At 44.2% G+C, this 26,537-nt stretch overlaps 1 protein-coding gene across 1 annotated transcript; it reads left to right on the forward strand.

Annotated features, from left to right (window-relative positions):
- The first annotated feature begins 16,051 nt into the window (after positions 1 to 16,051).
- LOC123451163 (senescence-specific cysteine protease SAG39-like) lies at positions 16,052 to 17,161 on the forward strand. Its single transcript, XM_045128174.1, has 2 exons — positions 16,052 to 16,490; positions 16,569 to 17,161. Exons 1-2 carry the CDS (start codon positions 16,052 to 16,054, stop codon positions 17,159 to 17,161), a joined length of 1,032 nt encoding a protein of 343 aa, XP_044984109.1.
- Positions 17,162 to 26,537: the final 9,376 nt, after the last annotated feature.

A 26,537-nucleotide genomic window follows, 5' to 3' on the forward strand; every position in this document is an offset into this window, starting at 1 on the left:
ACCTGCTCGTGGGATGGCACGAGCGTTGTGGCAAGAGTGGCGCCTAGTTCGGTGGCTTAGTCCCCGATTTTAGTTGATGTAATCATGCATAAAAGGTGGATCAAGATACTAGAAAAACTGCGACAGTTCAGCGCAGGCAAAACCCCTCTCTTCGTCTACCTCTGCTCATCCATCCACAGCTCGCTTAGTTCGTCATTTGATTCCAACACATATTATTAAAAAGATTTATTACATACTATTCCGCTAGACATAAATAAAAGGCAGAAGAATAGGCAACAATTCGTACTACTCAGGATTCTATTACCATGTTGTCACTCATATTGGCTAAATAAAGCTTGATCTACCACCTTCAAGCCGTTGCACCCGGAGTCTAAAATACCCTACGTTTTTTTGCATCTTAAAGCGCATATGATATCCTAATTGAGTCCACTGCATCCATTTTTTACACGTGAGAACTTACGAAATTGTGTTGCCTCCCATTATATAGATAAACTCAATCGATAGAATGATAGAAGATGCTGTGGAAACCCTCTTACAAAGTCGATCAAAGAAAGCTGGGCTAAATAAGATGATTGTGCTAACACTGCACAAGGGATCTCTACTGGATGTCGGCAACTTGCCGCTGAGCAAAAGCACGGGAGTAGCAGGACAACTAGAAGTGCGTGGAAGACTACGGAAAGCAAACCCATGTATGTTGGATAAATTCATTGGACTTTATCGCAAAACCTCCAACAAAACTGTCGCTAGAGAGGACCCTCTGCCGAGTGCCAACCCTGTAGGAGAGTAGCTTGGATCAAGGTAGATGCCGATATAGTCACGTGTATGTGTTGGGGAACGTCGCATGAGAAACAAAAATTTTCCTACGCGCACGAAGACCTATCATGGTGATGTCCATCTATGAGAGGGGATTTCCGATCTACGTACCCTTGTAGATCGCACAGCAGAAGCGTTAAGAAACGCGGTTGATGTAGTGGAACGTCCTCACGTCCCTCGATCCGCCCCGCGAACCGTCCCACGAACCGTCCCGCGATCCGTCCCACGATCCGCTCCGATCTAGTGCCGAACGGACGGCACCTCCGCGTTCAGCACACGTACAGCTCGACGATGATCTCGGCCTTCTTGATCCAGCAAGAGAGACGGAGAGGTAGATGAGTTCTCCGACAGCGTGACGGCGCTCCGGAGGTTGGTGGTGATCTGATCTCAGCAGGGCTCCGCCCGAGCTCCGCAGAAACGCGATCTAGAGGAAAAACCGTGGAGGTATGTGGTCGGGCTGCCGTGGCAAAAGTTGTCTCAAATCAGCCCTAATACCTCAGTATATATAGGAGGGAGGGGGAGGGAAGAGGCAGCCTCAAACCCTCAAGGTTTGTCCGAAATTGGAGGTGGAGGAGTCCTACTCCAATCCTACTTGGAGTAGGATTCCACCTTCCCACTTGGAAACTCTTTCCACCTTGTGTTTTTTCCTTCTCAAACCTTATGGGCCTTAGTGGGAACTTATTCCAGCCCACTAGGGGCTGGTTTATCTCTTCCCATAGCCCATGAGACCCCTTGGGGCGTGACACCCCTCCCGATGGTCCCCGGCACCCCTCCCGGCACTCCCGGTACACTACCGATGAGCCCGAAACTTTTCCGATGACCAAAACAGGACTTTCGATATATCAATCTTTACCTCCGGACCATTCCGGAGCTCCTCATGGCGTCCTGGATCTCATCCGGGACTCCGAACAACATTCGGTAACCAACCATATAACTCAAATACACATAAAACAACGTCGAACCTTAAGTGTGCAGACCCTGCGGGTTCGAGAACTATGTAGACATGACCCGAGTGACTCCTCGGTCAATATCCAATAGCGGGACCTGGATGCCCATATTGGATCATACGTATTCTCCGAAGATCTTATCGGTTGAACCTCAATGTCAAGGATTCATATAATCCCGTATGTCATTCCCTTTGTCCTTCGGTATGTTACTTGCCCGAGATTCGATCGTCAGTATCCGCATACCTATTTCAATCTCATTTACCGGCAAGTCTCTTTACTTGTTCCGTAATACAAGATCCCGCAACTTACACTAAGACAAATTGCTTGCAAGGCTTGTGTGTTATGTTGTATTACCGAGTGGGCCCCGAGATACCTCTCCATCACACGGAGTGACAAATCCCAGTCTCGATCCATACTAACTCAACAAACACCTTCGGAGATACCTGTAGAGCATCTTTATAGTCACCCAGTTACGTTGCGACGTTTGATACACATAAAGCATTCCTCCGGTGTCAGTGAGTTATATGATCTCATGGTCATAGGAACAAATACTTGACACGCAGAAAACAGTAGCAACAAAATGACACGATCAATATGCTACGTCTATTAGTTTGGGTCTAGTCCATCACATGATTCTGCTAATGATGTGATCCCATTATCAAGTGATAACACTTGCCTATGGTCAGGAAACCTTGACCATCTTTGATCAATGAGCTAGTCAACTAGAGGCCTACTAGGGACAGTGTTTTGTCTATGTATCCACACATGCACTGTGTTTCCAATCAATACAATTATAGCATGGATAATAAACGATTATCATGAACAAAGAAATATAATAATAACTAATTTATTATTGCCTCTAGGGCATATTTCCAACAGTCTCCCACTTGCACTAGAGTCAATAATCTAGTTCACATCACCATGTGATTCCAACGAATCCAACACCCATATAGTTATGGGGTCTCATCACGTCTTGCTGGTGAGAGAGGTTTTAGTCAACGGTTCTGAAACTTTCAGATCCGTGTGTTCTTTACAAATCTTTATGTCATCTTATAGATGCTCCTACTACGTGCTATTCGGAAATGCTCCAAATATCTACTCTACTATACGAATCCGTTTCACTACTTATAGTTATTCGGATTAGTGTCAAAGCTTGCATCAACGTAACCCTTTACGACGAACTCTTTAACCACCTCCATAATCGAGAAAAATTCCTTAGTCTATTTAGTTACTAAGGATAACTTTGACCGCTGATTAGTGATTCAATCCTGGATCACTCTGTGTACCTCTTAACAGACTTGCTGCAAGGCACACATCAGGTGCGGTACTCAGCATGGCATACTTTAGAGTCTACGACTAAGGCATAGAAGACGACCTTCGTCTATTCTCTTTATTCTGCCGTGGTCGGGTTTTAAGTCTTACTCAAATTCACACCTTACAACACAATCAAGAACTCCTTCTTTGCTGATCTATTTCGAATTCCTTCAAAAACTTGTCAAGGCATGCATCTTGTTGAAACTTCTATTAAGCGTTTTGATCCATCTCCATAGATCTTGATGCTCAACGTTCAAGTAGCTCAATCCAGGTATTCCTTTTAAAAACTCCTTTCAAACAACCTTTTATGCTTCACAGAAATTCTACATTACTTATGATCAAGAATATGTCAACCACATATACTTATCAGAAATTCTATAGTGCTCCCACTCACTTCTTTGGAAATACAAGTTTCTCATAAACCTTGTACAAACCCAAAATCTTTGATCATCTCATCAAAGTGTATATTCCAACTCCGAGATGCTTGCACCAGTCCATTGAAGGATTGCTGGAGCTTGCATACTTGTTTGTATCTTTAGGATTGACAAAACCTTCTGGTTGTATCACATACAATGTTTGCTCAAGGAAACCGTCGAGGAAACAATGTTTTGACATACTATGTGCAATATTTCAAAAATAATGCAACAACTACTAACATAATTCTAACAGACTTTTAGCATCGCTACGAGTGAGAAAGTCTCATCATAGTCAACTGTTTGATCTTGTTGGAAACATCTTTGCGACAAGTCGAGCTTTTCTTAATAGTGACTTATCACCATCATCGTCTGTCTTCCTTTTAAAGATCCATCTTTACTCAATAGTCCTACGACCATCAAGTAGTTCATCCAAAGTCTACACTTTGTTTTCATACATGGATCCTCTCTCGGATTTCATGGCCTCCAACCCTTTGTCGGAATCCGGGCCCACCATCGCTTCTCCATAGCTCGTAGGTTCATTATTGGTCAACAACATGACCTCCAAGACATGGTTACCATACCACTCTGTAGTAGTACGCGACCTTGTCAACCTACGAGGTTTGTAGTAACTTGATCCGAAGCTCAATGATCACCATCATCAGCTTCCACTTCAATTGGTGTAGGCGTCACAGGAACAACTTCCTATGCCCTGCTACACACTAGTCAAAGTGATGGTTCAATAACCTCATCAAGTTCTATCACCCTCCCACTCAATTATTTCGAGAGAAACCTTTCCTCAAGAAAGAACTCGTTTCTAGAAACAAACACTTTGCTTCCGGATCTGAGATAGGAGATGTATCCAACTGTTTTGGATATCTTATGAAGATGCATTTACCCGCTTTGGGTTCGAGCTTATCAAACTGAAACTTTTTCACATAAGCATCGCAGCTCCAAACTTTCAAGAAATGACAGCTTAGATTTCTCTAAACCTTAGTCTATACTGTGTCATCTCAACGGAAATACGCGGTGCCCTATTTAAAGTGAATGCGGTTGTCTCTAATGCATAACCCATAAACGATAGTGGTAATTCGATAAGAGACATCATAGTATGCACCATATCAAATAGGGCGTGTCTAAGACGTTCAGACACATCATCACACTATGGTGTTCCAGGTGGCATGAACTGCGAAACAATTTCCACATTGTCTTAACTGCGTACCAAAACTCGTAACTCAGGTATTCATCTCTATGATCATATCGTAGACTGTTTATCCTCTTGTCACGACGATCTTCACTCTAAAATAGCTTTGAACTTTTCAACATTTTAGACTTGTGATTCATCAAGTAAATACTCCTGTATCTACTCAAATCGTGAGTGAAGTAAGAACGTAATGATATCCACTGCGTGCCTTAGCACTTATTGGACTGCACACATCAAAAATGCATTACTCCCAACAAGTTACTCTACTTGTTTCATGTGGCATGTTTTGCATGTCTCAAGTGATTCAAAATCAAGTGAGTCCAAACGATCCATCAACATGGAGCTTCTTCATGCATTTTACACCAACATGACTCAAGTGGCAGTGCCACAACTAAGTGGTACTATCATTATTACTTTTTAACTTTTGGCACTAATATTATGAACATGTGTAACACTACGATCGAGATTTAATAAACCATTGAGGGTAATTATTCAAGCAAATAGAATAACTATTATTCTTTTAAATTAATAATTGTATTGCAACAAACACGATCCAATCATGTTCATGCTCAACGCAAACACCAAATAACGATTATTTGGGTTTCACCACCAATCCCGATGATAGAGGGAGCGTGCGACGTTTGATCATATCAACCTTGGAAACACTTCCAACACGTATCGTCACCTCGCCTTTAGCTAGTCTCCGTTTATTCCGTAGCTTTCATTTCGTGTTACCAATCACTTAGCAACTGAACCGGTATCCAATACCCTCGCGCTACTAGGAGTACTAGTAAAGCACACATCAACATCATGTATATCAAATATACTACTTTCGACTTTGCCAGCCTACTTATCTACCAAGCATCTAGGGTAGCTCCGCCTCAGTGACCGTTCCCCTCATAACAGAAGCACTTAGTCTCGGGTTTGGGTTTAGACTTGGGTCTCTTCATTAGTGCAGCAACTGTTTTGCTGTTTCACGAAGTATCCCTTCTATCCCTTGCCTTTCATGAAACTTAGTGGTTTTACTAACCATCAACCATTGATGCTCCTTCTTGATTTCTACTTTTGCAGTGTCATACATCACGAATCTCTCAAGGATCATTGTATCTATCCTTGATATGTTATAGTTCATCACGAAGCTCTCACAGCTTGGTGGCAGTGACTTTGGAGAATCATCACTATCTCATCTGGAAGATTAACTCCCACTTGATTCAAGCGATTGTCGTACTCAGACAATCTGAGCACACGCTCAACGATTGAGTTTTTCTCCTTTACTTCATGGACAAAGAATCTTATCGGAGGTATCTTACCTCTTAACAAGGGCACAAGCATGAAATCACAATTTCATCTCTTTAGAACATCACTCATGTTCTGTGACGTTTCAAAACGTCTTCGGCGCCTTGCTTCTGAGCCATTAAGTATTTTGTACTGAACTATCGTGTAGTCATCAGAAACGTGTATGTCGGATGTTCACAACATCTACAGACGACGCTCGAGGGGCAGCACACCGAGTGGTGCATTAAGGACATAAGCCTTCTGCGCGGCAACGAGGACAATCCTCGGCTTTACAGACTCAGTCTGCAAAGTTTGCTACTATCAACTTTCAACTAAATTTTCTCTAGGAACATATAAATACAGTAGAACTATAGCGCAAGCTACATCGTAATTCGCAAAGACCATTAGACTATGTTCATGACAATTAGTTCAATTAATCATATTACTTAAGAACTCCCACTCAAAAAGTACATCTCTCTAGTCATTTGAGTGGTACATGATCCAAATCCACTATCTCAAGTCCGATCATCACGTGAGTCGAGAATAGTTTAAGTGGTAAGCATCTCTATGCTAATCATATCAACTATACGATTCATGCTCGACCTTTCGGTCTCATGTGTTCCGAGGCCATGTCTGCACATGCTAGGCTCGTCAAGCTTAACCCGAGTGTTCCGCGTGTGCAACTGTTTTGCACCCGTTGTATGTGAACGTTGAGTCTATCACACCCGATCATCACGTGGTGTCTCGAAACGAAGAATTGTCGCAACGGTGGACAGTCGGGGAGAACACAATTTCGTCTTGAAATTTTAGTGAGAGATCACCTCATAATGCTACCGTCGTTCTAAGCAAGATAAGGTGCATAAAGGATTAACATCACATGCAATTCATAAGTGACATGATATGGCCATCATCATGTGCTTCTTGATCTCCATCACCAAAGCACCGGCACGATCTTCTTGTCACCGGCGTCACATCATGATCTCCATCATCATGATCTCCATCAACGTGTCGCCATCGGGGTTGTCGTGCTACTCATGCTATTACTACTAAAGCTACGTCCTAGCAATATAGTAAACGCATCTGCAAGCACAAACGTTAGTTTAAAGACAACCCTATGGCTCCTGCCGGTTGCCGTACCATCGACGTGCAAGTCGATATTAACTATTACAACATGATCATCTCATACATCCAATATATCACATCGTTGGCCATATCACATCACAAGCATACCCTGCAAAAACAAGTTAGACGTCCTCTAATTGTTGTTGCATGTTTTACGTGGTGACCATGGGTATCTAGTAGGATCGCATCTTACTTACGCAAACACCACAGCGGAGATATATGAATTGCTATTTAACCTCATCCAAGGACCTCCTCGGTCAAATCCGATTCAACTAAAGTTGGAGAAACCGACACTCGCCGGTCATCTTTGAGCAACGGAGTTACTCGTAGCGATGAAACTAGTCTCTCGTAAGCGTACGAGTATTGTCGGTCCGAGCCGCTTCGATCCAACAATACCGCGGAATCAAGAAAAGACTAAGGAGGGCAGCAAAACGCACATCACCGCCCACAAAAACTTTTGTGTTCTACTCGAGAAGACATCTACGCATGAACCTAGCTCATGATGCCACTGTTGGGGAACGTCGCATGGGAAACAAAAAATTTCCTACGCGCACGAAGACCTATCATGGTGATGTCCATCTATGAGAGGGGATTTCTGATCTACGTACCCTTGTAGATCGCACAGCAGAAGCGTTAAGAAACGCGATTGATGTAGTGGAACGTCCTCACGTCCCTCGATCCGCCCCGCGAACCGTCCCACGAACCGTCCCGCGATTCGTCCCACGATCCGCTCCGATCTAGTGCCGAACGGACGGCACCTCCGCGTTCAGCACACGTACAGCTCGACGATGATCTCGGCCTTCTTGATCCAGCAAGAGAGACGGAGAGGTAGATGAGTTCTCCGACAGCGTGACGGCGCTCCGGAGATTGGTGGTGATCTGATCTCAGCAGGGCTCCGCCCGAGCTCCGCAGAAACGCGATCTAGAGGAAAAACCGTGGAGGTATGTGGTCAGGCTGCCGTGGCAAAAGTTGTCTCAAATCAGCCCTAATACCTCAGTATATATAGGAGGGAGGGGGAGGGAAGAGTCAGCCTCAAACCCTCAAGGTTTGTCCGAAATTGGAGGTGGAGGAGTCCTACTCTAATCCTACTTGGAGTAGGATTCCACCTTCCCACTTGGAAACTCTTTCCACCTTGTGTTTTTTCCTTCTCAAACCTTATGGGCCTTAGTGGGAACTTATTCCAGCCCACTAGGGGCTGGTTTATCTCTTCCCATAGCCCATGAGACCCCTTGGGGCGTGACACCCCTCCCGATGGTCCCCGGCACCCCTCCCGGCACTCCCGGTACACTACCGATGAGCCCGAAACTTTTCCGATGACCAAAACAGGACTTCCGATATATCAATCTTTACCTCCGGACCATTCCGGAGCTCCTCATGGCGTCCTGGATCTCATCCGGGACTCCGAACAACATTCGGTAACCAACCATATAACTCAAATACGCATAAAACAACATCGAACCTTAAGTGTGCAGACCCTGCGGGTTCGAGAACTATGTAGACATGACCCGAGTGACTCCTCGGTCAATATCCAATAGCGGGACCTGGATGCCCATATTGGATCCTACGTATTCTCCGAAGATCTTATCGGTTGAACCTCAGTATCAAGGATTCATATAATCCCGTATGTCATTCCCTTTGTCCTTCGGTATGTTACTTGCCCGAGATTCGATCGTCAGTATCCGCATACCTATTTCAATCTCATTTACCGGCAAGTCTCTTTACTTGTTCCGTAATACAAGATCCCGCAACTTACACTAAGTCACATTGCTTGCAAGGCTTGTGTGTGATGTTGTATTACCGAGTGGGCCCCGAGATACCTCTCCGTCACACGGAGTGACAAATCCCAGTGTCGATCCATACTAACTCAACAAACACCTTTGGAGATACGTGTAGAGCATCTTTATAGTCACCCAATTACGTTGCGACGTTTGATACACACAAAGCATTCCTCCGGTGTCAGTGAGTTATATGATCTCATGGTCATAGGAACAAATACTTAACACGCAGAAAACAGTAGCAACAAAATGACACGATCAATATGCTACGTCTATTAGTTTGGGTCTAGTCCATCACATGATTCTGCTAATGATGTGATCCCGTTATCAAGTGATAACACTTGCCTATGGTCAGGAAACCTTGACCATCTTTGATCAACGAGCTAGTCAACTAGAGGCCTACTAGGGACAGTGTTTTGTCTATGTATCCACACATGCACTGTGTTTCCAATCAATACAATTATAGCATGGATAATAAACGATTATCATGAACAAAGAAATATAATAATAACTAATTTATTATTGCCTCTAGGGCATATTTCCAACAGTATGAGAGGACACATACAAGGCCGCCAAATGATGGATCCGGAGATGCATCATCTCAGTATCCAAGCCTACAATAACGCCCCCAAGAGGGTAATGATGCAACGCACCATCATCGAATCTACCAATGGACATGATCCCCCCACCCAAAAAAATGGACAAGAGGTGGAGGTAAAACCACGACAGCACCCCTAGAAGAAACACACCACCTGCAAGCGGTGGCGGTGGCACCGCCACGAAGTGTTGGGCTTTCGCTCGGTACCTCCCCCACTCCTTGCATAGGAACCCGTGGCCCGTGGCTCTTATGCCCGAATGGCATCAGTAGGAAATGGATAGCCTAAATGCAAGTTTTTGTACTCATAGCATCAACTTGTGGTGAGAGGACACGGAGTGAACCTAGTTTTCAGGATAACCAAACAACATAACTAGGATAGGCGGAACATGGAGGAGACTAAACAAGATTAGATGTGAGCATGTGAGCGTGGTGTACATGTAGTATAGCTCCCCATTGCCATCTCATGTATACGGACTATGAGAGTTCCCGTTATACATTCGTCCAAATCTTTGTCCATTGACAGCATGCGACTAACTTTTTTTATTAAAAGGAGGATCAAGCCCCCGGCCTCTGCATCAATCGATGCATGCAGCCATAACATGCGACTAACTACAATGTGTTGTTTCATCATTGACTTATATCCATTAAATAGTTGATCCTCATTATCTCTATTAGACTTAGAGATATCTTATTGTTGTAATCTCAATCTACCTCTATCTCTTTCTATCTCTCCCTTAAACTACCGAATCCTACAAGGGCCGGTATTCCTTTTCTTGTAAACCAAGGCAAGGGTTTTGCCCAATATAAATAAACATCGCGGATCCTCTCGAGGGAGCAGGAACGCTTCCATCTGACATGGTATACAGAGCCAACCTCTTCCCATCTATCTAGCCAAACCAAAAGTCCATCGATCGACAGAACCGATCGCCATGTCTTCTTCATCGGCCACCGTCGCCCTCAACCTTGGAGCGCCGCCCGCCGAGAAGCTGACCAAGGGGAATTTCCTCCTATGGAAAGCCCAGGTAATGCCAGGCCTGCGAGGAGCGCGGGTCACCGGCCTCCTGGATGGATCCGATGCAGCACCCGCGGAAACAGTGGAGCAGCAGCACGCGGACAAGAGATGATCACGGTGCCTAATCCCCTTTATGCACCGTGGTTGTCGAGAGATCAACAAGTTCTCTCCCATCTCCTCAATTTCTTATCAAAGGAAATCCTCGCCCAAGTTGTGAGTAAAGAAAACACCTTTGATTTGTGGACTGCCATCATCACCATGTTTGCTTCGCAGTCCCAATCTCAAATTACAAATTTGAGAATTGCCATCGCCACCACCAAGAAGGGCTCCATGTCGAGCACCTCCTACATCGCCCGGATGAAGAGCCTAGGTGATGAACTCGCTGTTGTAGGCCGGCCCGTCTCTGATCCAGAGATGGTGGACTATGTCCTTGCCGGTCTAGATCGAGACTATGACCCGGTTGTGGCAGCAATCGGTGCTGTCAAAACCTCCATCACCGTCGACGAGCTCTTCGCTCAAATCTCCGCCTTCGATCAACGGGTGCAGATGCTCGGCGACGGACCAGAAGCTGGCTACAATACCTCTGCAAACATGGCGTACAGGGGGCGTGGCCAGTACCGCGGCAGAGGATGAGGGCGCGGCAGCAGAGGCCGTGGTCGAGGGAGACGCTCACCCTCGTCCCCTTCTCCAAACGGCAACAACAGGAGAGGTGGTCGGTCTCAGCAACAACAGCAGCAGCGCCCACTGCACCGGGACTACCCCGAGTGCCAGATTTGTCTCAAACATCATCGCGGGGGTGCCCGTGAATGTTGGGATCGCTATGAGGAAGATGAATATGAAGACAAGGAGGCCAATATCGCCTTCGACTCCTACGGCATCGACACCAACCGGTATGCCGACTCCGGTGCCACCAACCATATCACAGGCGAACTTGACAAGCTGATGGTCATAGACAAATACCGTGTCCATGATCAAGTGCACACCGTAGGCGGATCTGGTATGAAAATTACTCATGTTGGAAGTTCAATTGTTAAAACCCCCATGAAAAACCTACACCTTAAAAAAGTCATATATGTGCCCACAACATCAAAAAACCTTCTTTCTGTTCATAGGTTTACTCTTGATAATCGTGTTCTCATTGAGTTCTATCCATATTTCTTTTTGGTCAAGGACTTGGACACGAGGAAAATACTTCTTAGGGGCAAATGCGTGGGAGGTCTCTACCCGCTCATATCTTCATCAACATCATCTAATAAACAAGCTTTTGTTGTTGTCAAGCCTTCTTCATCAAAGTGGCATAGTAGACTAGGTCATCCCTCCTCACTTATTGTCAAATTTGTTCTTAGCAAGAACAATCTTCCTTATTCTCATGAGTCCAGTGTTGAGTCTGTTTGTGATCCATATCAGCAAGCTAAAAGTCATCAGCTACCATACCCTACATCTACCAGTATTTCACTGCTCCTTTACAACTTGTGTTTTCAGATGTGTGAGGGGCAGCCCCCACCTCTGTCGGCAAACACTCATATTATGTTAGCTTTATTGATGATTTTAGCAAATTCACATGGATCTATCTCCTCAAGAAATGATCTGAAGTATTTCAAGTCTTTAAGAATTTTCAAAATCTTGTTGAGCGCAAACTAAACACCAAAATCATTGCCATGCAAACAGATTGGGGAGGTGAATACAGAAAGCTAAATCTATTTTTCCAAGAGCTTGGTATCTCACATCATGTTGCATGTCCCCATGCACATCAACAGAATGGCTCGGCCGAAAGGAAGCATCGCCATGTTGTTGAAGTTGGACTAGCTCTTCTTGCAAATTCATCTATGCCACTAAAATTCTGGGATGAAGCCTTTTTAACCGCCACTTACCTGATAAATCTGCTACCCAGCAAAGTCATCAACTTTGAGACACCCATCACTCGCCTTTTTGGCATCTCTCCTGACTACAAGTCACTCCGCGTTTTTGGTTGTGCCTGTTGGCCCAACCTTAGGCCATACAAGCAAACTTGTGTTTCGTTCAAAAAAATGTGTCTTCCTTGGATATAGTCACATTCATAAAGGAGTCAAATGCCTAGATGTTTCTACTGGCCGAGTCTATATCTCACGTGATGTGGCTTTGATGAGTCACTTTTTCCCTTCGAAACCCTTCATCCCAATGCAGGAGCACTTCTCAAACAAGCCATTCTTCTCCTTCCACCACATCTCCAAACTTCCGATCATGGGGGCGACAATTGTACTAACCCAACTGATGATTGTATTACCAGAGAATTACCTCCGTGTGTGCAAGAATCTACAGCAGCAATCGGTGCAGAAAATGGTGAAGAAAATGATCAAAACTTTGGAGATTTGCCACCTATATTGCATGCAGCAGAAGAAGACGAAGGCGACGCGGAACACAAGGAAGATCTGGCGGCGGCGACAGCACCTGAAACTCCTGTGCGCGCGCAATCCCGTACGTCGGTCAGCGCCGCCCTCGCCCCGCACCAATCAGCCAGCTCCACGTTAGGCGGGAACGCACCGCGTCCCATGCGCGGGCCGACAGCAGCCGCGTTGGCGGGGCCCTCTGCACCGCGTCCCACGCGCGGGCCGACAGCAGCCACACCGGCGGGACCCATGACAGAACCGACCGCGCCAGGTACGACAGCGACTGCAGATTTGGTGGGACCCGCGTCGGGATCTTTCTCCCATGCATGCATGCACGCGGTTGGCAACGAAGGATCTTCTGCGGCGGTTTCTTCAGGGACGTCAGCCACACCACAGGCAACACAGGCGGCCTCGGGATCCCCTGTGAACAGCGAGTTCGAGAGAGGCTCAGGATCCTCTGCAACCGAGACGGATGCGTCACTTCCTGTGCCACAACCAGAACCAACACGAAGAAGCAAAATCCAACCAGCTGCAACTTCTTGTGTCACAACTCGGTCACAAAGAGGTATAAAAATCCAAAGGTTCGAACTGATGGCACTATTCCATATGGCATGTTGTGTGTAGCAGGAGAACCAGCAAACTTGGATGATGCACTTAGAGATCCAAAATGGAAACATGCAATGGATGAAGAGTATTCAGCACTCATGAGAAACAAGACTTGGCATCTTGTGCCAGAAAAGAGAGGTGAAAATGTCATTGATTGTAAGTGGGTTTACAGAATCAAAAGGAAAGCAGATGGCTCCATTGACAGGTATAAAGCTCGTTTAGTTGCAAAAGGTTTTAAGCAGCGGTATGGTTTGGACTATGAGGATACTTTCAGTCATGTGGTTAAAGCTGCAACTATTAGACTTGTGTTAGCTATATTTGTATCCAGGGGATGGAGCTTGAGACAGCTAGATGTTCAGAATGCGTTTTTACATGGTGTTCTGGAAGAGGAGGTTTACATAAGACAACCACCTGGGTATGTTGACAAAAGGGTACCTCATTATGTGTGCAAGCTTGACAAAGCACTCTATGGTCTGAAACAAGCACCAAGGGCATGGTACTCAAGGTTAAGTTCACAGTTGAAACATTTAGGCTTTGTTGCATCCAAAGCTGACACTTCTCTGTTTATTTACAACAAGGCAAATACAACTATATTTGTGCTAGTATATGTTGATGATATCATAGTTGCAAGCTCCTCACAAAGTGCCACTAATGCCCTCTTGCATGATTTGAGTTCAGAGTTTGCATTAAAGGATCTTAGTGATCTACATTTCTTCTTGGGTATTGAGGTAAAGAAAATTCAAGATGGCATAGTGTTGAATCAAGAAAAATATGCCACTGAACTTCTGGTTCGAATGGGAATGAAGAATTGTAAGCCTTCACCCACACCTTTGTCATCTTCAGAAAAACTATCAGCTTTTGAAGGTGAACCACTAAAGGAAGAAGAGATCACAAAATATAGGAGTGCAGTAGGAGCACTGCAGTACTTGACACTGACAAGACCTGATATTTCATTTGTTGTTAATAAGGTTTGTCAGTATCTTCATGCACCTACTAGTATACATTGGACTGTTGTCAAAAGAATTGTACGGTACATAAAGTATTCTGTGAGCTTGGGTCTCCAAGTTAAACACTCTAAATCCACTCTTGTTAGTGCCTTCTCTGATGCTGACTGGGCAGGATGCAGTGATGATAGGAGATCAACTGGAGGTTTTGCAGTGTTCTTTGGTTCTAATCTTATATCTTGGAGTGCCAGAAAACAAGCCACAGTATCCAGGTCAAGTACTGAAGCTGAGTATAAATCATTACCAAATGCAACTGCTGAAATTATTTGGCTTGAATCACTGTTAAATGAACTGGGAGTTAAACAGTATCGTGTGTCATGTTTGTGGTGTGACAATCTAGGATCCACATATCTCTCTGCAAATCCAGTGTTTCATGGCAGGACAAAGCATATAGAAATTGACTTTCATTTTGTCAGAGAAAGGGTTGTAGAGAAGAAGTTGGACATACGGTTTATTCCTTCCAGAGATCAAGTTGCAGATGGATTCACTAAAGCCTTGCGAGTCAAACCATTCGAGGAATTCAAGAGGAATCTTAATATAGGATAGTTAAGATTAAGGGAGGGTGTTAGACTTAGAGATATCTTATTGTTGTAATCTCAACCTACCTCTATCTCTTTCTATCTCTCCCTTAAACTACCGAATCCTACAAGGGGTGGTATTCCTTTTCTTGTAAACCAAGGCAAGGGTTTTACCCAATATAAATAAACAGCGCGGCTCCTCTCGAGGGAGTAGGAACGCTTCCATCTGACAACCTCTAAATCTCTTGGCATATAACTATGTCAACTTAACATGTCACTATGAATGAGAAGAGACCAACCTTAACATGCATCATTCATGCTACTTATATTTAAATATCCTACAACTATAAAATAATCGGGTACAATGAATTTATATGCATTTTAGTTTCAGTTATTATATTATTAACTCAAATAATATTTTTTCATACAGCCCAATATCATTGAAATAATTGGAAACCAATCCCTGCAGTGACGTGCACATGGTATCATTTCTATTTCCTGAAATTTTGATGGACCAAGGCCCACTATAATTCTTACACATACATCGGTGGGTAGAGATTACTAAAAAATTGTGGGTAGGGTGACCATCCTAAGAAAACTTCGAATGGTTTTGATGCTCTGTTGTTTCTTTATTGCCTCATCGTCGTGCATCTTTGAACTTGGTTTTATCTTTGCTTCTGTTGGACCATTTTAGTATATTCCGTAGCTGCAAATACTTGCACGGCCGGCTGTTCCTTTTCTCATTGTTTTGTATTCACCTGCCCACCTAGATAGAAGGAAACAGGGTCCCTAGCTGCAACATACTTCCGCTCATATTTTTACTGAACACAACCATTGACTCCGGGGAGCAGAGTTGGATTAAGCTAACATACTATCTACAATCACAAGGTTATTTATCATATCTGGTAATTAACTTCACGGCCACGCCGTTGTCCATCAATATTCACACATCATCCTAGAGCACAACGTGTGTTCTACGTACATGTTCAAGATTACAGCTATATAAGCACACCCCTTCCATCCGTAGTTGATAGATCAAAGCACCACCAAGCTAATTGTAGTACAAGTACTATTTGAGCAGATCATGGCCATCCCAAAGGCTTTGCTTCTTGCCATCCTCGGCTGCATCTGCTTATGCAGCAGCACTTTGCTGTCAGCTCGTGAGCTCGGCGACCATGCGGCGGCCATGGTGGAGAAGCACGAGCAGTGGATGGTGCAGTACAACCGTGTTTATAAGGACGGTGCCGAGAAAGCGCAGCGGTTTCAGGTGTTCAAGGCGAATGTTGCCTTCATTGAGTCGTTCAACGCTGGAAATCACAAGTTTTGGCTCGGTGTCAACCAATTCACCGACCTCACCAACGACGAGTTCAAGGCAAGCAAGACCAACAAGGGCCTCAACAGGATTGGCCATAGGGCTCCTACTGGGTTTAAGTATAACAATATCAGCACTGGTGCACTTCCAGAGGCCGTTGATTGGAGGACCAAGGGCGTTGTCACGCCTATCAAAGACCAAGGCCAATGTGGTAAGCAAATTTATGCAGTATGTATGTATATTATATTGCTATGATAACTGAAATTACACTAAGTATGTCAATATGCAGGATGTTGTTGGGCATTTTCAGCTGTGGCCGCAACTGAGGGCATTGTGAAGTTGAGCACAGGGAAGCTCATCTCGTTGTCTGAGCAAGAACTGGTTGATTGTGATATACATGGTGTTGATCAGGGTTGTGAGGGTGGCGAGATGGACGACGCCTTCAAGTTCATCATCAAGAATGGCGGCCTCACCACAGAGTCCAACTACCCCTACACGGCACAAGACGGACAGTGCAAGACCAGCGTTGCAAGCAACAGTGTTGCAACCATCAAGGGCTATGAGGATGTACCCACCAACGATGAATCTTCTCTTATGAAAGCCGTTGCTAACCAGCCTGTATCAGTAGCTGTGGATGGAGGGGATGTCATATTTCAACACTACTCCGGCGGGGTAATCACCGGCTCTTGCGGAACTGATTTGGACCATGGGATAGCAGCAATTGGATATGGCATGACGAGTGACGGAACTAAGTATTGGCTGCTGAAAAACTCATGGGGCACGACATGGGGCGAGAGCGGGTACCTGAGAATGGAGAAGGATATTTCCGACAAGAGTGGTATGTGTGGCTTGGCCATGCAACCTTCTTACCCCACAGAGTAGGAAAATACATTGCCACATATGTCTACAAATATTACGTATATACATGTATTTTTGTCTATATGTATGTACCTTCCATTTCACTACATTGTTTCTTGTTTGTAAAGCCGTAAATGTTTTGTCAATATATATAAATACGATAGATGACTTCAAACTTACAAATTCTATGGTGATGATTACACTTACATTTATCTTGTTTGAATCCACTCATTCATTGGAACAAGAACATTTTTCTTCAAAAATGAGAGAAATCCCCTTATCTTTGCATCGATCAATGCACACATCAATCTTATTGAGGAAATTTATTATATAGTATTCTGCTACATAAAAAAAGGAACAACAACAAAGAAATTCACACGTGCATGCATCTGCCTGGCCGCGTGATTGCCTTACGATCGACAAACTTGTTTGATTCTCCGTGTGGACTCAATTTTTAGTTTCCAAGACTTGATGAATTTACCATTCGTCCCAATCAAGTTTTAGCAGTTGAAACTTAATAAAGTTTTCATTTTTAGTTAAAATGAATTTAAAAGTGATTTATTTGAAATCCGACATCACAAGAAGAACAAATAGGCAAATGAAACATTAATTGAACTTCAATTCAAAAGATATATTAGTTCCAAATATGAAAGTCAAAAAAAGGCATAAAAGATGGGGTGGGTGCTCCCGCATCTGCGTGCTACAAATCACCTCCGCATAACAATAGGTAGCAATTCACACAAGCAAGGATCCTATTGCGAGATCGTCACTCATATTGTCAAAATAAAGCTCGAACTACCATTTACACGGAGTTGCACCCGGAGTCTAGAGTACACTATGCTTTTCACATGTCACGGTACATAGGGTAACCAAAAAAAATAGAAGATATAACTTTTGAGGGCATTTTTTCTTGCAAAATAGGGCGAAGTGGCATAAGTCAATGTGCGACGTGGGCAGGTCAAACCTGCATAGGACCTCTGCATTTTCATACTTATAGCAATCAACTGACACATCTAGAATACTTTTGGGCTTCCGATGCATTTTACTCTCAAGGAAAACATTACACTAACTGAGTCTACCCCCATCGAGTTTGGACATGTGAGAGCTCATGAAATAATATGTCGTCCCACTTTATAGATAAACCTAAACTATTGAATTATAAAAGATGCTCGGTGACCACCTTACAAAGAAGATCAAAGAAAGGTAGGCTAAAATAAGACAACGGCGCTAACGCTGCACAATGAATGCACAACTAGAAGGGTTCAAAAGTCTATGAAAAGCAAATCCAGGATAAAATCACCAGCCATTGTTGTCACACATCCACTAGAAGTGTTGTTCTAGAGGGCCCTCTATCGAACGCTAACCTTGCAAGCAAGCAGTTTGGACCAAGGTACGACATAGTCACGTGTATGAGAGGATACGAACCAGACCGCCAAGCACTGGAGCCGAGGATGCTTTGTCACATTATCCAAGCCTGCACAAAGACACCGCTATGTTGTGACCAAAGATGCATCGTCATCGAATTTAGTAACGGACACGTTTTCCCCCTCCCCCAGCACAAACTAGGGGGTAGACGTAGAACCACGATGACACGTGGCACCCTGCATGTGCTGATGGCGGTGCCCCCGAGAAGCCTTGGGCTTTTGTTTGGTACCTCACTCACTCCTTTGAACCTTGACCCATAACCCCTATGCTTGGATGACATGTACGGGAAATTAATGGCCTAAATGCACTCATAGCATCAACTTATGGTGGGACTATGTGGGAGGATACTATAAGTGAACCTAGTTATCGGGATAACCAAACAACCGGGAGATGTTTGGCAGAGGGGAGGGGGATAAACATGATTAGGTGTGATTTTTATTCTTCGCCGCCGTAATCAAATGCACAAATAGGAATATGGGAAAATGCATTTTTGAAATTTGCAAGAATGTGGTGGGCGAACTATGAATGTGATGTATATGTAGTATAGCTCCCCATTGCCATCTCATGTAAATCAGACTATGACAAGTCTCCTTATATATTGGTCCAAATATTTTTTTCATTGACAACATGCGACTAAATTATCACGAGTTGATTCATCACCGACTTCTATTCATTTCATATGCCTAAATAGTTGATCATCGTTATCTCCAAATCTTCAGCATGCAATTATACCAACTCAACAAGTCATCATGTATGGGAAAATATAAACCTTAATATGCATCGTCCATGCTATTTATATCCAACAAATATCCTATAACTATAAAATAATTAGATATGATAATTTATATACATTTAAATTTCAATTCATATATACAAATACTATTGTTCCGTACAAAACAAGATATCATTGAAATAATTAAAACCAATCCCCCTAGCAATACACACAGGGTATCATTTCTATTTCCTGAAATTTTGATGGACCAAGGGCCACTATAATTCTCACCCATACATATGTTGATAGGGTGACCATCCTAAGAAACTAATAGCAACTAGTATAGGATCTCATATTAGGTGAGATCAATGAGATCAACCACAAAAGTTTATATTGGGACATTCTGAAATATTCTGAAATTATTTGACAACATATCTACGAGGTGTGTCTACAACTCGAAAAACAGCCAGCTCTAAACTCGATCTACAAGTGGAAATATTCAAGAAAAACATATTCGAATGTGAATAGTGGCAGCTTTGGGTGAGTTTTGACACTATTCACATCAGATTTTGTCTTTTTTTTCTATTTGTGTAGGTTGAATTAGGAGATGATTCTTTTTGGCATTGTGCATCAAATATTGATGTGTGTCTACAAAGAAATTGAGAATACATGAACACATTTTGTACATTTAAAAAAAATGATCTCATTGATCTCACCTAATGTGAGATTGTTGGAAATATGCGCTAGAGGCAATAATAAAATAGTTATTAATATATATCCTGTTTCAAGATAATCATTTATTATTCATGCTAAAATTGTATTGAATGGAACGCAAATACATGTGTGGATATATAGACAAAACAATGTCCCTAGTGAGCCTCTAGTTGACTAGCTCGTTGATCAAAGACGGTTAAGGTTTTCTAGCCATAGACAAGTGTTGTCATTTGATAACGAAATCACGTCATTAGGAGAATGATGTGATGGACAAGACCCAAACTATAAACGTAGCATGTGATCGTGTTATTTTATTGCTATTGTTTTCTGCATGTCAAGTATACATTCCTATGACCATGAGATCATGTAACTCACTGACACCGGAGGAATGCCTAGCTTGTGTGTACAAAATGTCGCAACATAATTGGGTGACTATAAAGGTGCTCTACAGGTATCTCCGAAGGTGTCCTTTGAGTTATATTAGCATGGACCAAGACTTGGATTTGTCACTCCGTATGACGGAGAGGTATCCCGGGGCCCACTCGGTAATACAACATCACAAAACTAGACTTGCAAGCAATGTGACTAAAGAGTTAGCCACGGGATCTTGTATTACGGAACGAGTAAAGAGACTTGTTGGTAACGAGATTGTAATAGGTATGGAGATACCGACGATCGAATCTCGGGCAAGTAACATACCGAAGGACAAAGAAAATGTTATACGGGGTTAACTGAATCGTTGACATAGAGGTTCAACCGATAAGATCTTCGTAGAATATGTAGGCCCCAACATGGGCATCCAGGTCCCGCTATTGGATATTGACCAAAGAGTGTCTCATTCATGTCTACATAGTTCTCGAACCTGCAGGGTATGCACACTTAAGGTTCGCTGACGTTTTGGTATAATTGAATTATTGATGTTGGTAACCGAAGGTTGTTCGGAGTCTCGAATGAGATCCCGGACGTCACGAGGGTTTTAGAAATGGTCCGGAGACGAAGATTGATATATAGGAAGTATCCATTTGGCTTTCGGAAGGTTTTCGGGCTTTACCGGTAAAGTACCGGGAGTGACGAATGGGTTCTGGAGTTTCACCGGAAGGGGCCACCCACCCGGGAGAGAACCAAAGAGGCCCAAGGGTGACGCACCAGCCCCTAGTGGGCTGGTGGCCAGCCTAAGAAGGGCCAATTCGACCGAAGGAGGAGAAAGGAAAGGAGAGGTGGGGCAAACCGAATTGGGGAAGGAGGACTCGACCTTCCAAGTTGTGTTGGAGGAGGACTCCTCCTCCTCTCTTGAGCCGGCCGAAACCCTAGGGATTTTTCCCTAGGGCGCCACCCCTCCCTCCCACCTATATATAGTGGAGGTGAGAGAGGCTTTTGGCGCAACCCTCTCTCCCTCCACCATTTCGTGACACCCCATAGCTAGTTCGGTTCGGTACGATGAAGCCCTGTTGGAGTAGCTCCACCACCATCGCCGCCATGCCGTCGTGCTGCAGGAGAATTCAGCTACCTCTTCGTCTCTCTTGCTGGATCAAGAAGGCGGAGATCGTCATCGAGATGCACGTGTGTTGAACGCGGAGGTGTCGTTAGTTCGGTGCTAGATCGGTACGGAGTTCGTGGGACGACTTGCGATTTGGATCGCGGAGATGTTCGGCTACATTAACCGTGTTTCTTAACGCTTCCCGCTTAGCCATCTACAAGGGTATGTGGATCCGATCTCCTCTCTCGTAGATGATCATCACCATGGATAGGTTTTTCATGTGCGTAGAAATTTTTTTGTTTCTCATGCTACGTTCCCCAACAGAGATCCCATACTAGTCTCCCCCTTCGTGGGCAACCACAGTGGTCACTTTTTTGTCATGTGGAGCGCTTCAAGTGGTGCACCCAAATGTGGCCACGTGTCGTGCTCTGGACGCACCCTCAGGATTTCAGATTTTTCTTTCTGCATGCATTTTTTTGGCTTTTTGGTTTTTGTTTGGTTTTTCTAGGTTTGGGTGAAATCTTTCTGTTATTTCATTTTTTTTCTTTGAAGTAGTTTTTTTCACGATAAGCATAGTCATGCTTCAAAAACAGAAAAGAACATCCTGAGAAGCACACACTTCTTCCATCAAAAAAAGAGAAAAGTACAACTTGTTGCGAGAAGCACGTGTTTGCTTACAAGAGAAGCACAATTGTGCTTCCTTGATAAAAGGGGAAAACACAGCCTATGATTCCCAAAAAAGTGAAAAACTCAATTGGGCTTTTTTGTCATTTTTTTGATTTTCTTTTATTTTCTGGTGATTGTTTCTGTAGTTACTAAAATGAAATCTAGTTCTAAAAATCTTGACATGAGATCCAGCGTTGAAGCTTCAAGTTTTGTACACACGATTTAACAGATAAATTGTTTCTAAAAAAGAATCTACGTAAGAAATAGAAAGAACTCTAATGTTACAATAAGTGATACACATGCAACTTTTTGTCGTCACCGTTAGTTGATTAGAGAGAGATGCTCAGGAGGTAGAAGAGAGAAGTGGTGCTGATTCCTTCAGTGGGGGGTTAAGGTCGCCAGGAGCACGAGGTGGCGGCCATTAACAACACCATTAGCATCAGCAAAGCCAAAGGCCAAATACAAAAGGCAAAAGCAAAGAAGAAGGGCAGAGATGGAAGAGATCGAGGAGAGATTGCAGTCATGCTTTGGTATGGACGAGATTAGCGGAGCAAGCAATTAAGTGGGGATTGGAATCATCGTCATTTGTTTGATTGCTTCAAGATTGAAAGTAATACCTATACATTCCCTTATACATTCCGTTATACAAGGTCACAAACTCCAAGAATAGAATTTGTTTGATTCCCTTATACATTCCATTAAGTGGGGATTGGAATCATCATCATCTGTTTGATTGCTTCAAGATTAGAATCCATCGATGTTGATTATTCCCTCTATTCCTTTATACATTCCCTTCTACAAGGTCACAAACTCCAAATTACAGGTATCAAGATAAAATTTAATGACTACTTTGCAAGACAATTTTTCTTTTTATTAACCGGCATCATTAATACACTGCATGCATGCAAGGTAGGAATAAGAAGAAAATAGCTATGTGTCGTTATGAGTACATGCATGCAAGTATTAAATAAGTTGTTAAAATGAAAAAACATCATTAATTTTTTTTCTTGATTAGTGTTGGTGGTCTTGTATAGATGCAAAATGTATTTTTCATAATGACCTTTTATAAGGAAATGGAGGGTGTACTCCTGATTAGTATTTTGAAAAGATTACTTAAAATATTTATAAGCATTACACCGAGGCTTTGCATAACTATAATGCTCACAGCAAACAATGTCTTCTCACACCATCAAAAAATAAAAATATACATGTAGAATCAGTATAACGCTCTGTTTGGTCAAAATATCTCTCGCTGTAGCCTTTCATTTTTCTTAGAAAACCCGCAGCTTCGAGTTGGGTACATACCTCCATAAACAGGTCTCGATTTTCCAAACGGTATAGAGAGGACCATCGGGTTCCTTTCACTCGCTACTACAGAGTCGCAACACCAAAGGACCACAACACATTTTCATTAATACTTGTCATGGTTTTAAATCTGTGAACACTTCTTTGAATCAACACTTTCTGAATCCACAAACTTTTTTCTAATTTGGGGATCCATTTTTCAAATTCATAAACATTTTTGAAATGCATGAACATTTTAAAATCAGCGAATAATTTTTTGAACTGATGATTTTGTTTTGTAATTCGCAATCTTTTTGGAATTTTGTCATTTTTTTTAAAATTCATGAACTTTGTTTCAAATTTTTGAACATTTTCAAACTTCACAAATTTTTTGTTAATGCTGGAACACTTTCTACAAATCGATAATATTTTTTTATTTCCCAAAAAAATTTAAATATGCAATATGTTTTATTTATAAATTACAAACATTTTTATTAACACGACGAACATTGTATGATTCCTTGAAAGTTTTATTTATAAATCCCAGATTTTTTATTTTGAAACTATTCTAAAGTACTGAATTATTTAAAGAAAAAAATGTGAAAATAAAATAAAATGAGAAGACAGGGTGCCCCGCGGATGGGCCGGCCTAAAAGGGTGGTGGGAAGCGGGCGGTGCGCGTTGCGCCTCCTCCCGGCGCACTGTGTGCCAAATAAGAACTCCCTCGATTCTGTTTTTGTGAGTAGATGATTTCAAGGGGACGTCCTATTTGATGTTGAGGTTGAGGACACCTTCATGTCCTCAACCTCGACACCAGCGCCGACATGGGCGAGGCCGCCCCAAGCGCCCCCCCCCCCCCCCCCTTCACTGGTGGGCCGCGGTTACCCTGTTCCGCGCTCTGGGCAGCTCATGGCTCGGGGGCTGTCGCGCCAACGCCTCGCTGGGCGCGCCCCCAACTCATCTCCACCACCTGTGACAGCCGGGTACTCCCTTGCTCCACGTCGGACGGCCAGGAGGCACCACCTGTTCTCCCCCTTTGTATTGTTGCGCAGGCGACGCAAGCAGCAGCCGCACGACCCCAACCAAGGGCGTCGCTGCCCATGAGAGCTCCCAGTCGCCACGTGGGGTGGCCTACATCCTTGGCGGCGCACAGGCCCCTCCGTCCCAACGCCACCTCAAACACTCGTTGCGGGAGGCGAACGCGGACCAGACAGCACGCTGACTGGTGGGCCATCCCGGATGGTCAGAGGCCCCCGTCACCTTCGACTCCAACGACCATCCCCGGTCCACCCGGGCGGTAGGCGCGTTCGCGCTACTATGCATTCCCACCATCAGTGGCGTGGCGATCTCCAGGACGCTCATTGATGGCGATGCGGGCCTTAACTTGCTTTCGGTAGAGGTCTTCGAGGCGTTCCAGGTGTCATATGAGCGTATGGCTCCTACCAAGCTCTTCGTGTGTGTCACTAGCAACGCCACCCTGCCTTTGGGGCAGGTGTGCCTTCCCGTCACCTTTGTGGTTCAGGAGGTCTAGAAACTCCAAGGTGTCGGCGTCATCCGAGAAGTAATCCATACGGAATGGGTCGTTAACCCCGTGGTTGTCACCAAGCCACACGACGACAAGCGTATGTGCGTATTTTACCAACCTCAACAAGACCTACCAGAAGGACCATTTTCCGCTACCACGGATCGACCAGATCATGAACTCTACCATGGAGTGCCACCTGCTCTGCTTCTTGGACGCCTTCTCGGGCTACCACCAAATCAAGGTGGAAAAAGAGGATGAGGAGAAAACCACATTCATCACCCCCTGCAGAGTGTTCTGCTGCGTGTGCTTGTCCTTCGACCTGAAGAAATCGGGGCCAACTTCTAGAGGCCGATGTTCATCTGCATGGGGAGCTAGATGGGGAGAAACGCCGAAGTGTATGTCAATGACATCGTCATCAAAACACGTGAGGCGCGCACCCTGTTCACGGACCTGAAAAAGACATTTGCTAACCTTCACAAGGTCAACCTCAAGCTCAACCCCGCTAAGTGCTTCTTTGGTGTTCCTTCCGACAAGCTCCTAGGATTCTTGGTATCCCATCGCGGCATCGAAGCTAACCCAGAGAAGATCAAGGCCATCGAGCAGATGCGGCCGCCCCGCAACCTGAAGGAGATGGAGCGCATGGCGGGATGCATGGCCTCCCTTGGCTGCTTCATTTCCAAGTACGGCGAGCAGGCTCTCCCTTTTTTCAAGCTCATGAAGAGATCAGGCCCCTTCAAGTGGACTCCCAAGGCCGATGCCGCTTTCGAGGACCTCAAGAGATACCTCATGAGCCCTCCCGTTATGGTCACCCCGCGTCCGCGCAAGCACATGTCGTTGTACTTGGTGGCCACCCCCACACGGCCAGCACGGCCCTTGTGGTGGAGCGAGATCAGCAAGCCTGCATTAAGGAGAATCCCATTGAGTCCTCACCCTCAGGAACCACCCCTACGGAGGCGACGTGTAATACTTGTGATCTGCGTTGGGTATTCCGTGAAGAGGAACGGGTGATGCAGCATAATATAGGTAAGTATTTCCCTCAGTAGATAACCAAGGTTTATTGAACCAATAGGAGTAACAACCAACCCCCGTATTCAGCAACTGCACACAAAAGAAACAAAACACTTGCAACCAATGTGGGCAAGGGGTTGTCAATCCCTTTGTCTCGTTATTTGCAAGCAAGTAAGTAGTGTGGTTGAAAGTTGCAAAGTTAAAAGTAAATAAAGGCAGCAAAGAAATTGTAACATTTATAAATTCATAGATGAATAGACCCGGCTTAAGGGGACGTCCTATTTGACGCATTCTATGTGAAACTAGCGCCTTTTGTTGAGTAAATAGGCAATTTTCCGAGTATATTAATCCACGAAATAATAACTAGCATGGCATTGACTAGACTAATGACATACTGATCTTGAGCTAACCTAGCACATACTACGCATATAGTGGATACATCTATGCAAACAAGTAGTACTGCTAGGATAAATACGAACATGAGGATAAACGAATCATACCCTCCAATCGGCCAGTTGGCCGTAGCGGCAGCGGCGGCGGTGGCAGTATCCTCTGCCGTCTTCTTCTCGGCTTCCTCGCGGAGACGGTC

This window comes from Hordeum vulgare, chromosome 4H (assembly GCF_904849725.1).
Source record: "Hordeum vulgare subsp. vulgare chromosome 4H, MorexV3_pseudomolecules_assembly, whole genome shotgun sequence".
NCBI lineage: Eukaryota > Viridiplantae > Streptophyta > Magnoliopsida > Poales > Poaceae > Hordeum > Hordeum vulgare.

Coding starts and splice junctions, on each gene's coding strand:
- LOC123451163 (XM_045128174.1), top strand. CDS start 16,052: ATGGCCATCCCAAAGGCTTTGCTTCTTGCCATCCTCGGCTGCATCTGC. Junction 16,491..16,568: donor CAAAGACCAAGGCCAATGTG/GTAAGCAAATTT, acceptor GTCAATATGCAG/GATGTTGTTGGGCATTTTCA.